Source organism: Chiloscyllium plagiosum, unplaced genomic scaffold (genome assembly GCF_037043375.1).
Source record: "Chiloscyllium plagiosum isolate Xiang-an unplaced genomic scaffold, Cpla_swu_hap1 HiC_scaffold_33, whole genome shotgun sequence".
Classification (NCBI taxonomy): domain Eukaryota; kingdom Metazoa; phylum Chordata; class Chondrichthyes; order Orectolobiformes; family Hemiscylliidae; genus Chiloscyllium; species Chiloscyllium plagiosum.
The window spans coordinates 22,490,199-22,507,071 of NW_028270171.1; the positions used below are offsets into that span (position 1 = coordinate 22,490,199).

The 16,873-nt window shown below is 41.2% G+C and overlaps 1 protein-coding gene across 1 annotated transcript in view; it reads right to left on the bottom strand.

The window, feature by feature from the left end:
* Positions 1-16,873, bottom strand: part of zc3h7bb (zinc finger CCCH-type containing 7Bb) — an 81,248-nt gene that overhangs the window by 47,470 nt on the left and 16,905 nt on the right. The window contains exons 6-11 of the mRNA XM_043679891.2: positions 15,264-15,344; positions 13,223-13,279; positions 11,671-11,713; positions 8,645-8,904; positions 5,904-6,153; positions 1,507-1,562 (exon numbers count right to left, since the gene is read on the bottom strand). Of these exons, the coding sequence (XP_043535826.2) occupies positions 1,507-1,562; positions 5,904-6,153; positions 8,645-8,904; positions 11,671-11,713; positions 13,223-13,279; positions 15,264-15,344 (747 nt within the window). The remainder of the gene's footprint in view (positions 1-1,506; positions 1,563-5,903; positions 6,154-8,644; positions 8,905-11,670; positions 11,714-13,222; positions 13,280-15,263; positions 15,345-16,873) is intronic.

Sequence of the window (16,873 nt, forward strand, 5' to 3'; positions counted from 1 at the left end):
GAAGCAGTAATGGTGAACAAAGAAATAGTAGAGGAACTACCTTGAATAGGTACTTTGCATCCGTTAGGGGGAAGACACCAGCAGCATACCAGAACTTTTGAGTAAGGTGCAGAGGTGAGTGTAGTGGCCATCACTGAGGAGTAGGAGCTGAGGAAGGTGAAAGTTCTGAAGCTGGATAAATCAGACTGGATGGACTACACTCCAGCATTCTAAAGGAACTCGTTAAGGAGATTGTGGAGGCATTGGTGGTGATCTTTAAGGGATCACTGAAGTCAGGGAGGATCCCAGAGGACTAGAAAATCGCAATTATAATACATCGGTTTTAAAAGGGAGGGAGAGGGAAGATGGGAAACTATAGGCTGGTTAGCCTGACCTCAGTCATTGTTAAGATTTTAGAGTTCTTTATTAAAGTTGAGATTTCAGAGCACATAGAAGTGCATGATAGAACAGGGCTGAATCAGCACGGCTTCATCAAAGGGAGATCATGCTTGACAAATCCATTAGAATTCTCTAAGGAGATAACGAGCAAGTTAGACAAAGCAGGGTCAGTGGACATGATCTATTTGGTTTTCCAAAAACCCTTTGAAAAGGTGCCATATGGGAGACTGCTAAAGTAGATAAGAGTCCATAGTATTAGGGACAACGTATTGTCATCGATAGAAGAGTGCCTGACTGGCAAAAGGTACAGGGTGAGGACAGAGGGCTTTTTTTCAGGATGGCAGCCAGTAACTAACGGAGTTCTGCAGGGGTCAGCATTGTGAATGAACATAACTGTTTAGGAACTGAAGACACAATCACTCTAAATGATTTGACAACATCCAAATTTTAGATAGATAAACCAAACACCCCTACACAAACAAAACACAAGGAAAACTGCAGATGCTGGAGGTCTGAAATAAAAATGGGGAAAATGTTGGAAATATCCAGCAGATCTCCATCATCCACAGAGCACCAGAGGGCTGTGGAGGCCAGCTCATTGAGTATACTTAAGACAGAGATAGATAAGTTCTTGACTGCCAAGGAGCTCAGAGGTTACAGGGAGAAAGTGGAAAAATGGGGTTGAAAAACCCATCAGCCATGATCAAATGGCGGAGCAGACTCGATGGGCCAAATGGCCTAATTTCTGCTCCAATGGTCTTATGGAGAATTAACAAACCTCTCACCAACACAATGCTGTTCATTCAATTTTACACATCGCAGGATTATCGATTCAGGACTCAGCATTGCTATTTTGCACATCAGTGCCTTTTCCAGCAAAGCATGGGTGAGGTGTGATCTTGGCTGTAAATACCAGCCTTCTCCATTCAACGCTCAGACGTGGCAAACGAATACTTGGGCCAAGGTCAGAGCATGCCTGGATCCCTGCCCTTCAGAGGAAGGAGACAAGGTGACAGCAGCCACATGACATGCAAAGCATGGGGAGATTAATTCACCATGAGTATGCCATTTTCTGCCAAGCATCAACCTGGTTGCAAAGAAAGGTGCACCTGAACATTTTACACTCACCAATGCAAAGCTGCTTGAGGTGCTTTGATTGCTGTTTGGTGTCATTGGTCTTGAAGCTAAAGAAGCATAACAAAAATAATCTTTTATACTTTTGTTATTATTCCAGTGTCTTTTTAAAACTAGAAAAGTGATCGGACTTCTTCCCTCTTCCTCCCGTCAAATAACAATCACACAAATATTTCAGTTTAAACAGGCCACTTGGTCCACCAGATCTGTGATAGTTACGATGCAACACAGAAGGAGGCCAATGACCCACTGAACCAGTGATGGGTCTAATATCCTCTATTCATTCTCCACTTAAAACTTCTCTGACCAATGAGAACAATCCTGCAATCTCTCCACATCACTGAAGTCCCAGAGCCCTGGTACCATTCTAGTATGTTCTCTGTTGACATTCTTCCTAAAGGTATGGCATCCTAGAATTGAGTACAATTCTTTAGCTGGAATCCAATTGATTAATGCAACATTTAGTATCATCTTCTTATCTATCAATTTCCTGTCTTATGCCATCTAACCTTCTGTCTCTGGTCTCCTCTGTATTCCATTCAACATCTATTCCAACCTCAGTGGCTAAGCCTCTGGCCACTTTGGCCCTAGGAGACTTCTCCCTGCCCTCTGCCTACCTATCCTTCTCTCTTCCCCTTGCCTTTGTGCTTTTAATCTAACTTTGTGTTAAGTATCTGGATGCTATTCAGCTTAGCTGTGCCTTCTGGGAGGGTGCTTCACAATTTGGGTAAAGATTGTTTCATCAGGTCACCCGTCTTTTCAAAAGGCAAGAATCAAGCCTGTTCAGTCTTCAGTGAACTTGATTATTTTGCCTCCTAGCTGTGATGGAGGCAGTATTATCCACTGAAGTCTGACTGATATATCCACATCACGGATAACTGTGCACCAGTAGAGTATTGGCAGGCAAGCAATTCCTTATAAGGCGATTTAGTAATCTCCATACCAGTGAAAGAGGCAAGTACAGAGTGCTGACGCCTGTGTCTGCATGTGTATGTGTGTGTGTGTGTGTGTGTGTGTGTGTCAGTCTGTGACTATGAGTGTGTAAAACCTTGGCACTAGCTGCAACCAGCTCTACACAAAATAACAGCTATAACATTGGTGAAAACCCTCAAGGTTCTCAGCTTGTTCTCATGTAAAGTTGCTCGTAATTCCAATGATGAACTATTCAGCCCTGAGTCAGTTCTGACAGTTGCATTGGTAAGACACACCTGGAACAACGTATACAGATTTGCTCACTTTAACTTAAGTCAGGATATACTTGGAAGCAGTTGAGAGGGTCACAAGGTTGATTCCTGAGATGAAGTGGTTTTCTTAGAGGAAGGGTGAGCAAGTCAGGCCAATAGTCTTTGGATTTTAGAAGAATCTGAAGTGATCTTATTGAAAGATAAGATTCTGAGGGGATGTGACAGAATAAATACTTAAGAGCATGTTCCTTCTCATGTGGTAAGGACGTAGTTAAATGATAAGGGGTTTCACATTTCAGAAGAGGATGAGAAAGAATTTATTCACTAATGGGATACCTCAGCTCTGAAATTCCCTTTCTCAGTGAGCAATGGAGGCTAGGTCATTGATTATATTCAAGGCTGAGTTAGGCAGAGTTTTCATTTTCAAGGGATTCTTGTGGGTAGAGAGGAACATGGTGCTAGGACACAATCAGACCAGCATGATCTTATTGAATGGCAGGCAGGCTTGATGGGCTGAATGGCTTACTCCCATTTCTAGTTCTTGTGAATTTATGATTAATTAAAATCATGGCTCACTTGGATTCAGTTCCATCCATTTGGCTTGGCTAGAAAAATATCGATCAACCTTGGTTTAGAACGATTCATTGACCAGCACCTAGTCCGCCTTAAGGGACAAAATTCTGCACGTTTCACCACGTTTTAGTGTGAAGAGGTGCACCTAACTTTCCTTCTGAATAGCCTGGTTTGGATGCAGATCATGTCCTGTAGAAGTCCCCACCAGTAGCGAAAGCTCTTTTGCCTCTCTCAGTCGACCTTGCCTTATTCTATCAACTCTTTAAAAATCATAAAACCTTCCACTCGTAGTGGATGTCCAAAGAAACTTGGGGGTTCAGGTGAGTAGACCTTTAAAATTTTACAATCAGGAGCAAAAAAAATCAAGGCGGCTAATGGAATGCTGCCCTTTCTATCTAAAGGACTGAACTATAAGAGCAAAAGAACTAGCAGCAGGAGTAGGCCATCTGGCCCTTTGAGCCCGCCCGCCATTCAGTAAGACCATGGCTGATCTTTTCATGGCCTCAGCTCCACTTACCTGTCCTCTCAAAAAATCTTAGCTTTAAAAACCTTCAATGAGGAAGCCTCAACTTCACCGGATATGGACTTCAACAGATTCACAACCATCTGGGTGAAGATGTTCCTTTTCAATTTGGTCTGAAATCTGCTCCTCTGAATTTTGGGGTCATACCTTCTTTCACCCGCCAGCAGAAACATCCTTCTCAGTCTATCTTATCTATTCTGTCCATAATTTTATATGTTTCTATAAGATCCCCTGTCATTCTTCTAAATTCCAATGAATATAATTCCAGTCTCTCCTCATAAGCCAACCCCTTCAAATCCAGAATCAACCTAGGGAACCTCCTCTGCATCCCCTTCAGTGCCAGTACATCCTTTCTCAAGTCAGGAGGCAGCACTCCAGGTATGGCCTCACCAGCCCCCTATACAGCTGCACGACAATCTCCCTACTTTTAAACTCGATCCCTTTAGTTAAAGTTCCATTTGCTTTCTTAATTACTTGTTGCACCTGCAGACCAACCTCTGTGATTCATGCAAAAGGACACCCAGGTCCCTCTGTTATAGCAGCATGTTACAATTTTTTACCATTCAAATAATAGTCCTTTTTACTGTTATTCCTAGAAACTTGGATGACTTCACATTTATTAACATTGCACTCCATCTTCCACACCTTTGCCTACTCTATGTCCTTCTGCAAGGTTTTAGTCCTCTGCCCATTTTGCTCTTCCACTCATCTTAGTATCATCTGCAAACTTTGACATGTGTAGAGAAAGATAAACTATTTCCATTGGTTGGGGATTCAAGAAGTAGGGGGCGTAGTCTGAGAATTAGATCATTCAGGAGTGATGTTAGGATGCACTTCTACACACAAAGGGTGAACTCTCTTCCACAAATAGCAGTAGATGCTGGATTAACTCCAAACCATCTCTGCAAATTGTGAATAATTGCAGTCCCAACACTGATCCCTGAGGCACACCACTACTCACTGATCGCCAACCAGAAAAGCACTCCTTTATCCCCACTCTTTGCTTCATGTGAGTTAACCAATCCTCTATCCATGCTAATACATTACACGTAATGCCATGCATCTTTACCTTAGAAGCAGCCTTTTGTGCGGTACCTTGTCAAATGCCTTTGGGAAATCTAGGTACACCACATCTACTGAGTCCCAATTGTCCACCGTGCTTGTACTGACTTTGCAGAATTCCAGCAGATTAGTTAAGCATGACCTGCCTTTCATGAACCCATGCTGCGTCTGCCCAACGGGAAAATTTCTATCTAGACATCTCGCTATTTAAGTATAAGGATGTAGAAACTATGCAGCATTTATGCAAAACCCTGGTTAGATCCCACTTGGAGTACTGAGAGCTTATCTGGGCACCATACCTTAGGAAGGTTATATTGGCACTGAAGGATTACAATACAGGTTTACAAAAATAATACCTGGATTTACAGGGGTTAATGAAGAGCAATTACACAAATTAGGCTTCATTCCTCCAGAATTTAGAAGTTACGGGGTGACTTGACCAAAGGCTTCAAGATTTTAACAGGGAAAGACAGGGTAGAGAAAGATAAACTATTTCCAATGTTTGGGAATTCTCGAACTAGGGGCATAGTCTGAGAATTAGATCACTTGGGAGTGATATTAGGATGCACTTCTACACACAAAGGGTGGGAGATGTTTGGAATTCTCTTCCACAAATAGCAATGGATGCTGGATCAATCATTTTAATTTTTTTTTTGTTAAGGTAAGGTAATTAAAGGATTTGGGCCAAAGGTAGGTATATGGAATTAGGCTACAGATCAGCCATGATCGCATTGAATGATGGAACAGACATGAGGGGCTGAATGGCCTATTCCTGTTCCTATGTCCCGAAAACACCCCTTGACTCTATTTTCCAGGGAGTACAAACCAACTCAACCCAACTGCTCCGCATAATTTAACATATGAAGCTCTCGTAACATTCTGGTGAATCTGTGTTATTCTCCTTCCATAGCAATGTTCCTTCAGGTGGAATGTTTAAAATCGCGAATATCATAAATCAAGAGTTACATAGATAGGTGTAACTTTTCGTCCACACCAATCATGTAGGCTAGTGGATTACACAAAGGGATTAAAGATTAGTAAACCCTTACCAGGCCGAGATTCCGTCGCAGGGAGTAAGTCCAAGGAATCCAAACTATTTACAATTGTGTTCGGAACAATGCTGTCCAGGGAGTCCATCTTCTGGACAGAAAGCATGGGATAGGCCGATGGGAGTGAAACCTTTTGGCCCATGTTCCCCTTCACGGCAGATGGGAGGACTGGGCTACCGGTGCGAAAGATGGGCAGTAACCGTGGCATGTCATTGGGTAGGTTTGTTGGAATAGTTCCAGCCACAGAGGTCTGTGAAATAAAGCAAAAGACTGACAAACTGGCATCTCTCTTATTAAGCACAAAGATTTTAAGTGGCTTCAATTCCATAGCAAATAAATTCAGGCCATGGGAGAAAAACAAAGTTGGTTGCTTTCCTTCTGTCAACAAAAGCAAAAATTAACCACAATCAGCATGAGAAGTTTAACCTCAATAACGAGTCACTGCAATTCAAAGAAATTAATTTTGTGGCAAACCACAATGGAAAATCTCACCTGCCTCCACCCACCCCCCGCCAAAACTCTAACCATCAATGGGTCCTAAACCTCCAGCACACTGTCCTCCTCTGCAAACACTGCCTGCTACAGAGTCATAGAAGCACAGAAAAAGGCTCTTTGGCCCACCTAGTCTGCATCACTGAAAATCAACCACCTAACTATTCTAATCCCATTTTCCAGCACTTGGCCCATAGCCAGCAGGCAGGCATTGTGTAACAGTTTCCAGAACCTTCAGTTCTCACAAGCCTACCTTGTTTTATAGAATTTCTGTGATCAATGAAAAAAGGTGCTTATTACTGGATCACTAGTTCATTCACCCATATTGGATTCCATACACTCATAGTAAAGCAGGTGGGACTAGTTTAGTTTGGGACTATGTTTGGCATGGACTGGTTGGATCGAAGGGTCTTTTTTAGTGCTGGGTTAGTCGATTTTCCTGCTCCTCGGATGCTGCCTGACCTGCTGTGCTTTTCCAGCACCACTCTAATCTAGACTCTGGTTTCCAGCATCTGCAGTCCTTGTTTTTACCTACTCTGTTTTAGTGCTGTATGACTCTATGACAATGCACTGTTGCTCGGAGCCAGTCCCCCCTTTTGACAGTTAACTATATTTCCTATTTATATGACATCAGGAAATTTGGATGTTGTAATCCCTATTCCTCATTACTAATTACTTAAATAGTGAGAAGAGTAATGTTCTAAACACAGACCACCAGCAGGCACCACTTTTTAATATCCCCACAGTCCTAAAATCACCTGCTAATCATATAAATGCCAATATTTCCTTCGCGGTATTACAGCTCCATCACAAATAGAATCTTGAGGTTGCTGGAGATGGGACTCACAAACACTTCCCTCCAAATTATGGGAGAATTGAGCTATTCATATAGCTATTAGCACATTCGCAATTACTCAAAGTGCTGCTCAACTATCGAATCACATTTATCAGCAGATATTTGGTTTGGGTTTGGATGGATGGGGGTGGACAAATATTCTACATGGTGTGTATTACGAACAAGTGAAATGAACATTCTGCTCTGTGATCCTTCTACAGAACTTCCTATGTTGTACCTTAGCTTTTCCCTTTCGAAAAGTTAGCTGTCACTTTTTTCCAGGTGACAAAACTAACAATACCTGCTCAAAAGGACAAAATACAATCATTTAATATCCACCAATTCTACAGAAAAGGCTTTCCTCAACTAAAGGTGACAGCCTTCTCTCAGAGATCCTGAGCATTTTTAATATTTCCCATATTTCACAAGAACACCCAGGCATTCTGATCTGTGTCATTCTATTCAAAACCATGAGTCAGTGCAAGCGAAATTACAGTGACACAATTTTAGTAAAGTTAGGCTGGAAACACCTCACACAAATAGAATTAGCAAGTATTTCATGTATACAGCAGAACCCCCACCCGTACCAGCAGGGGATACGTTCCAGGACCTACCGCAGATAGGAGCGAAACCATTCATTTAAATGGGAAACGCACCTTCCTGGTAGCCTCCTGGTCCCTGGTTCCAGAACGTTCTCTTTTATATGTTTCAGCTGTGGTAAACCGTGGGTAAGTGAAATCGCGGATAACGATTCCACGGATATGGGGGTCGCCCTGTATGTATCCATTGAACAATTATTATCCATAATTCTGCAACTCTGAATTAAAAACTTACCACAGCCTGCTTTAGATTTTATCAACAGCCTGCTTTAGATTTAATCGACAAATAGACAAAAGAATAAAGTCGCCACACATTTAGCATGGGGAAGTGTACTGGTAATACAAGTCAGACATTGGTCTATCATTAATTTTTGTTAATAAACTGAAATGCAATTAGCTACACAAGGCTAGTGTGTAATACATGGACCATCACAAATTTAGAACACTGTAGTCTCACTAGGTGGCATCTAAACTGTTCAAATTTGGAGTGATTGTATTTTAATATCCCTTTGCTTCCTGAACCCAGGGAGTTTTTGCTACATCTACAGCATCTCAGTACTATCTGAAGTGGACGTCATAAATAGTGAAGGAAATGCTCGGTGTAAAATCATATAGGGAAGGTCAACAAAGCTGAGCCAAACCTTATTCGTTTTTAGTGTCTCTACTTATATACTATCCAGCAAATATCACATAATAGGAACTGAAGTGGCCTGTCATCCCTGATGTCACCCTGAGGCACCATGGATGATTAGTGCCCCAGGGGTATGAGGAGGATGAAACCAACAGCTGGAAATATCATTTTTAACGCCTCTTACCATGGGAAAATCACTTGTCTCCCCAATAGAATCCAACAACGTGTCCAGTTCTTCTCCAATGATCTCCTCATCAGGAAACTCCTCTGTTGTTTCGGGCACTGAGAGAGAGACCCCATCACCAACAGGGGGTTTCAGCAGAGCAGGATGGGTCTGTGATTGCTGGATGCTAACAGGAACTGACGTAATGGGGACTGAAACTTCACTGACAGGCGCAGGAATAGTGGCTGGAACAGGGAGATGTGGAAGCTCCAAAGGTGAACCTGCATTGTGGAAGCAAAATGACACAAAATAACGTTACGAATATAATCATTACATGTAACTATTAAATCACTAGTTGTTAGTCGATTAAAGAAAACGTTCTTTAAAATAATAGAAAGACATTTATACTACAGATTCATCTGATTGACCTCAGGATGTTATAAACACTTCACAGCCAATACAGTACTTTGGAAAAGTAATGGTGAGAAAGGTTGCAGGCAATTTACAGTCTACAACTTCTCACAGGTAGCAAAATCAATACTAGATCATTTGTGCTTTAAAGAGCTGAAGACTGAGAGATGAATGATGGCCAGGCCACTGGTAGAACTCCCTTGCCCTCTTTAAATAATATTGTGATATTTTAAATCCACCTGAGGGGCCATTTGGGATGTCAGTTTAATATCCTTACTGAAAGGCAGCACCTCCAACAATGCAGTACCTCCTCAGAACTCCATCGAGAGCTTGCATACAAAGAGCGAAAGTGGTTGAGGCGGGTACATTAATAACATTTAAAATACATGGATGGAAAAGGTTTGGAAGGATATGGGCCAAGTGCAAGAAATGAGGTTAGCATGAATGGACATTTTGGTTGGCATGACCAGTTTGGGCTGAAGGGCCTGTCTCCTTACTGTAGGACTCTATAAGAATTAGGAGCAGAGGTAGACCATTCAGCCCCTCGAGACTGCTCCACTATTTGATAAGATCATGGTTGATCTGATTGTGGCCTCAGCTCTTCTTTTGTCTCGTCTCTTTAACCATTCCAATCAGGAATCTCAGCCTTAAATAATATTCAATATTCATAATAAACATGCAGAACCTTAAAAGCCAAGACATTAAGGGGTGACACTGGGAAACATTAGGATAGTGGAAATCTCAAACTCTTTCCTCCAAAAAAAATGCTGTCGCTGAGGTAGAATAATAAATTTCAAAACAGGGATTAATAAATTTTTGTTACGCAAGACTTTTATAGGAATATAGGACCAAGGCAGATAGACAGTTAAGGTACAGATCTGCCATGATCTAAGTGAGTGGTAGCACAAATTTAAACAAATTTGACCCTTGATTAAAAATCTGTCTTAGCAATCCAAAGATAAACATTTTTTAGTAAAACAATTCTAGATTTATTATCCTCCTAACCTCGGTCTTAAATAGATGACCCCTTACTACTGAGATTACACCCCCTGGTCTTAGATTCTCCCACAAAGGGAAATAAAAATTCCCAATGGTACTAATTAAAGGGAGAGATATCAGAGCAATTTTTCAGGATTTGCCACCAAATATCGGAACAAAGGAGGCAAGGGGATGAAGTGATTTCTAAGCTAGCATAGCAATGTTCCTCAGGCATTCAACTTCATGAAACTTATGAGAAGAAGCTTCGACTTTAAACTCCAACCTTTTGCTTTGAGATGGAAAATTGAGTACTTATTGCATTGAGCTCCGCAGGAAATTCCTACTCTGGAACCTGTTCATGGAAGCGACTGAGCTGGGACTTCAGCATTTCAAACAAAACAGGATTTCCAGACGCAAATGCAAACACAAATTGAATGAAATATCAAGTGGCATTTTTCAAACCTACGTTTTGTGACACAGAGAAGCAATCCTGATGTTGCTATGAAACACAGAGAATTATTGCTCTGGTATTAACAAACAATCAGAATGCTTCTGAGACTTAGTTACCAGATGAAAGGAAGAGGACAGAAATTTCCTAAAGTTCTGTTTGATTAAAGGACATGAAGCCTTGTTGGTGAAAGTCAGATCTGGAGTATTTAGGCAAAACAATTTCTGAAGGACAGTGGAAGTTTCTATTTAGCTTGGCAGGGAGAAATGAGCCTGCTGGAAAGCTGGAGGCCACTTTGGACGTATTCCTGTAATGCTACAAATTTGTCAGGTGCATAGTGAAATGTAGTTTTCTTTTAGGCTGCATTTGCTGGTGCATTTAAAACAGGTTCAGGTTAGGTTTTTAAACTGGTTGTGATTGTCAACAGAGAGGAGGGATAGTGAATATAGTCAAGGAGAGGAATGGGGGTGGGGGGAAGGGGTTTGGGGGGGTGGGGTCACTGCCTTTGGTCCTCACGCTGTGTAATATCACGACCACACCGATGCTACCCCCTCCACCCCCAACCTTTGCTTCCCAGTCACATTCCCTTCCCTTCCACCACAATGAACCTCATTTGACTATTGTGCACATATACATAAGTGTTGCTGGCTGGGCATTCTCCAGATAAGCTTTTATTTCAATCAACAGTGGCTTACATCGCAACTATGCTGACATTTTTAATTTCAGAGTTTATTGAATTCAAATTTCACCATCTCCCCATGCACAGATTTGAACCCATGTTCTAAAAACATTAGCCTGGGATTCTGGATAATTTGCCCAGTCAGATTACCACTATTCGACCACCTCCCCACTTGCTGTGAAACCTATTTTGATTGCTTTAGACAGTTGATCTGAAAATATATTTTCTTTAAGTCAATATACTAGTTGCTTGTCATGGAATGTTTGACGTATGTTGATTTTAGTTTGTTTGTTGCAATACAAATCTTAAAATGTGAAATTTTGTCCCTTGGTTATTTCAGTCAGGTCATTGGAAAATTAGTTTTCATAAGAATTTCATCAGTCTCCAGTCTCTCCATAAATCATAACTCTAATAAAACCCATTTTACTTGAAAGCTTTACAGCTGCACAATGCAAAGGGAACACCAGATGGATCCGTTGTAGTCTAATGTTGAATCACACTCTTACTGCAAGAAGCATAAAAGAAACTCACCTGATTCTATATCATCAATGCCACTTGTACCATTTATGGAGACCTGTTGGAGAATACAAAGAACAGAAACTGTACTTGCATTGTAAAGCCCAATGTTTCTGATGATAACAGAACGGAGATCAGGAAAGACTTTAAAATTGGAAATTTACACATGGCACTCAGCTACTTAATAAAGGCACGAGGGAAAAAGAAACAGGGAGTTACAGACTAGTTGGTCTAACTTAAGTAAAAGATTATGCTCGATTAAACTAGTTGAATGTTTTGGTTGAGGGAACTAAGGTAGTGGAGAAGGGAATCTCCTTAGATGTTATTTGTGTGAACTTGTAAGAGGATTTTATTTAATCTTGTGAACCTGAAGGCAATCTATTGACCTACTTAACAAATTGACTGAACAACAAGACAGTGTAGGGATAATGACCATGTACTCAGGAGGTGACCAGTGGAGTCCACAGTGGAATTATAATTGAAACCTCAACAATTCATTTAAATGGTGGGTGAAGAGCCATGTATGCAAGATTTGGAAGTGCTGGTGTTGGACTGGTGTGGATAAAGTTAAAAATCACACACCAGGTTATAGTCCAATAGGTTTATTTGGAGGCACTAGCTTTTTAACCATGTATTCGAGTTTCCCACTGACACAAAGACAGGCAGCATTTACTTGTAATGCAGGTGGAAGCTTAAAATTGCACAAATATATTCATAGATTAAGTGAATTATCAAAATTCTGCAAAGCGGATTTCAATCCCAGCACGGTTTGATCGAAATGATGGAACAGAGAAGTTTGTAAATTGAAATTATCATTACTGTAATGAAGGAAATGGCGCAGCAAATTTGCATACAGTAATAGCACCCAATCTTTTTTCACTGACTGGCCATACAGGCCAAAACATAACCTTTCATGGCTCACATCAATATATTTTGGACAATTTCATGTTGTCATAAATTCACCGATCAGTAAAGTAGACATTGACCATATAACATGCTCTGGCTGACTGTATGAGGTCTATGAGCCATAGGCCAGGCACCCTTGGCACACAGTAAGGTCCCACAACAGCACAACGTAATATCAGATCATCTGATTTTTTTTTTAAGCGAGGGTGATTGAGGAATAAATAATTGCCACAGAACAGGAGAGCACAGCCCCAATCTTCTTCAAATAACATTCTGGGATCTTTTCATGTTTGCCCAAGGCGACACATGGCGTCTTGGTTTAACATTTCATCTGAAAGGTGACAATTTTAACAGTGCAGTGTTCGCTCAGTTTTGCACTGGAACGTCATGCTAGATTTTTGAGCTCATGCTGAGGAGTGGAAGAGCCAAAACCATCACAGAAGAATTTTCAGAGTGTGGATTTGATCTTTTCTGTACGATGGAAAATTCTATGAGAATGATAACATTCTTCTGAGAGTGACTTTAATCAGTTGTTTATCAATTCAATTCAGAAGTTACGGTAAAAAACATTGATAATCTTGTCACTTATTAATTGCTTCAACAGAAACTTCTCTAGAAAAACCCTTCATTGGCCTAAAATCATAAAAAGCAGCCAACTTACCTGACTACTGTTCACTGAATGGCCAATCTCTATCAGACCCACTGTATCCATGTCTTGCTGAAAAAAGAGAATATTTATGGAACTTAGTACAGTTTAATGCAGGATGGCTCCAACAGAGGCTTGGCTTCTCCACAGCCATTTTTTAATTCATTTGTGGGGATGCAGGTGATATTGGTCGGCCCATCCTTAGTTGCCCTTCAGAAGTTGGTGGTGAGCTGCCTTCTTGAACTGCTGCAGTCCACAGCAACTTTTTCCATTGAATAGCTGTCTCACATAATCTTCCATCCTTCATTGTAAGTCTGCTCCAGAATAGCCAAGATGTGGAAAACAACTAATGGAATCGGATGCACCAGTAACACAATTTACCAATGATGTACGTCATATGGTCATACTCTTTTATTGAAGATATTGTATTGGTTACAACTGGAAAAGCTCACAAGGCAATTTAAATAAAGAATGATCATACAGTACAGAAGGTGGCCATTTGGCCCACTGTACTTGTGACAGGACTTCATGATTTTAAACACTTCTATTAAATGTCCCCTTCTTTGCTCCAAGGAGAATACTCCAGCTTCTCCAATCTCACCACATAACTGAATTCTCACAACCCAAGTGCCATTCTAACAAATTCCCTATTGACATTTTTCCTAAGTATGGTTGCCTTGAATGAAATACAATACTTTAGTTGGGACTTAGCAAGTGATTTATCAAATGTTTAGTAAAATCTTCTCCATCTGATGTCCATTCTTATACCATCCAGCCTTCTGACACTGGCCTCCTCTGTAACCTGCTCTCTGTCTGTTCCAACATCAATGGCTAGGCTTTCTAGTCAGGCTGAAAAAAGAATGATCCCCTTCAGTTCCAAAGAAGGGTGACTGAACTTGCAACGTAATCTGTATCTCTCTCCACTGATGCTGCCAAACCTGCTGAGTCTCTTCCACAATTTTTTTTATTTCAGATACCCAACCATCTGCAGTATTTTGTTTTCAGTTATCCAACCAAACGCCAATTTCCAGCTCTTCAACTGTAGTGTCCAAAAACTAAAACCCCCCTCAACCCCAATCTAATTTATCTACTGGTTATCTTAAATTTGTGTCACTAGTTTACTGGTCTATCTGCAAACGGAAAAGGTCCTTCCTATCCACTCTGTCTGTCATAGCTTTACACATTCAACTAAGATATTCTGTCAGCCTCCCCATTTCAAAAATAATCCCAGCTGATCCAATCTATCCTTGGATCATTAAATGAACAAACTTGAACTTGGGTGGCTGAAAAGAGGCTACAACTTTAATTTTCTGCAGGCCAAATTTAAGTTAGGCATCAAGAAATGGCTCTTCCTAAATGGACTTGTGGAACAGGATGTAGACAAGCTGAACAACAATTTGCGGCATTTCTTCAAGTAAGAATTGGTCCAGTATCTTGCGGGGCCAGAGAGTAGCTTAAGCAAGTGATAGAGGCCACACTGAATTAGCAGGGTCAGTGGGACTTCCTGGCCAAGGCTCGACTGTCGAGATGGGGCAGAAAGGAATTTCCCATTTCTTGGGATATCACCAGTAATAGTTTCCCAATCAGTAATAACAGTCTTTCAGCACCTACCCTCTCAAACCCCTTAGGAATTACTATCAGAAGACCCGCTAACACCACTCCTTCGAATCCCAGTGGAGAAATAAATATTAGGCTGGAAAATGGAACTCACCAAAGCTCCTTTGACAGCACATTCCAAACTCCACCATCTAGAAGGGCAGCGTCGCATGCCAGCAAACATCACCTCCTACACATTCCCCTCCAAGCTACACACCTAACCTACCTACGCCATCAGTCCTTCACTGTCACTGGTCAAAATGTTGGAACTCCCTTCCAAACTCCCTTCCCTTCAATAGTTTGTGCGTTTACCTGCATCACAGGGATGACAGCGATTCAAGCAGGCAGCTCATCACTTTCTCAGAGGCAACTAAAGGATGGGCAATAAATGATGGCCAAGCCAGCGATGCCCATTTTGCACGAGCAAATGAAAAAAACACAGCAGGTCGATAACACTCACCTGAGCTCTGATATATGCTTTACGGATCCTCAGCCCCAGCTTCTGTGCCAGTTCTTGTGTCAATTTCACGACATTTTCATCCTAAATAGGTAACAGGATATGCTTAATGCTTGCAAGAGATTCTCTATTAAGGTTTCTGACATTTTGGAAGCCACACAATCTGAATGCACCCCTTGATGGGTCAGTGAGTTACACAGGGTCATGCAGACCTGCACGGTCTCAAGTTCAAACCCTAGCTTGTGCCAAGCAAACTGATTTGAGCAAGGTCATTAATAGATAAATGGAGCCAAAGGAGGAAAATGAGCCAAGTTACTGATTAGGCATAAAAACATGAAAAGATCTTGTACTTTTTTTTCAGCCCGCTACCTAACTGAGTGGCAGAACAAGCTGAATGGCCGACTCCAGCTCTTATATCTTGGCTCAGAATTTATAACAATTCCGTAGTATGATCAGTATCAGTGGAATTGTTGCCCAGAGGGTGTCCGTAGGAGAAAATAGAAGCAGATAAAAAATCTTGGGTCCATAACCTTTAACTTCTGGCAATGACAAAAAGATCCGCACAAGAAATGTTACAGAATATGACTCTGTGCCTTGATATTTAAGAGCTGATTCAAGTCAGCCTGAGAGGATGGACATATGGCTCTAGTTGCTTGAAAGAATGACAAAATAGAGCGACCTAACTGTAGGCCCACCAGTTTGACTTCAGTAATTCAAAATCCATTTTAACATACCTTCAGAGATGCCCTATAATCATCACTTGGACATAGTGGTAATGTCACTGGACAAGGAACCCAGAGATTCAGATTAATCCACTGTGGGCATAGGTTCAGATCCCACTTTGCCAGCTGGGGGAACTGAAATTCAATACAATAAGCGCTGGCCTTGTCACACCCCATATATAAAAATATATTTAAAAAGCAGCAAGGCATCCTCAAAGACACTCAACATAGATTCCAGAAAAGATGGCCATGCTTTACTCATCTAGTTAAATATTTTGAGGAAGGTACCATGTTAGTGTTTGAGAGTAACCAAGAAGAGGGTGGCTTCCTGTAAGACCAGAAAACATGTTATAAGATACAGCACAAGAAACTATTCTTCAATGCCTCCTATTTCACAACATTGGTTAATAGATTTCCATCTGATCAGATTCCCATTAATATTGTATCCTCACTGGATTGGGAATGGGGAGTTTGCTCTTTATCCACTAACGACCTACAGGTAGGTGGTGTGGAGCGATTGCCAGTTGGTAGACAATCCTAAACTATGTGCAAGTATTGGGAATGTAGATCTCGCTTAAATATTCCAGGAGTCTTAGAAATGTACAGCACGGAAACAGACCCTTTGGTCCAACTTGTCCATGCTAACCAGATAGACATCTTGACATATTGGGGAACGGGTCCAAACCCAGCACAAGACATTTGATTCAGTTGAACACAGGAGGTGGTGTAATGTTAAATATATATGCCCTCTACAGGGGACAGAACTGGACAGCTGGTTAAAGAAAATGAATTGGTCACATACAGTGCATTTGTTTCTCATGCTCACAATCAATACCACACATCTATACCTAACAGAACATACAACATAGAAATGTCTGGCACAATACAGAC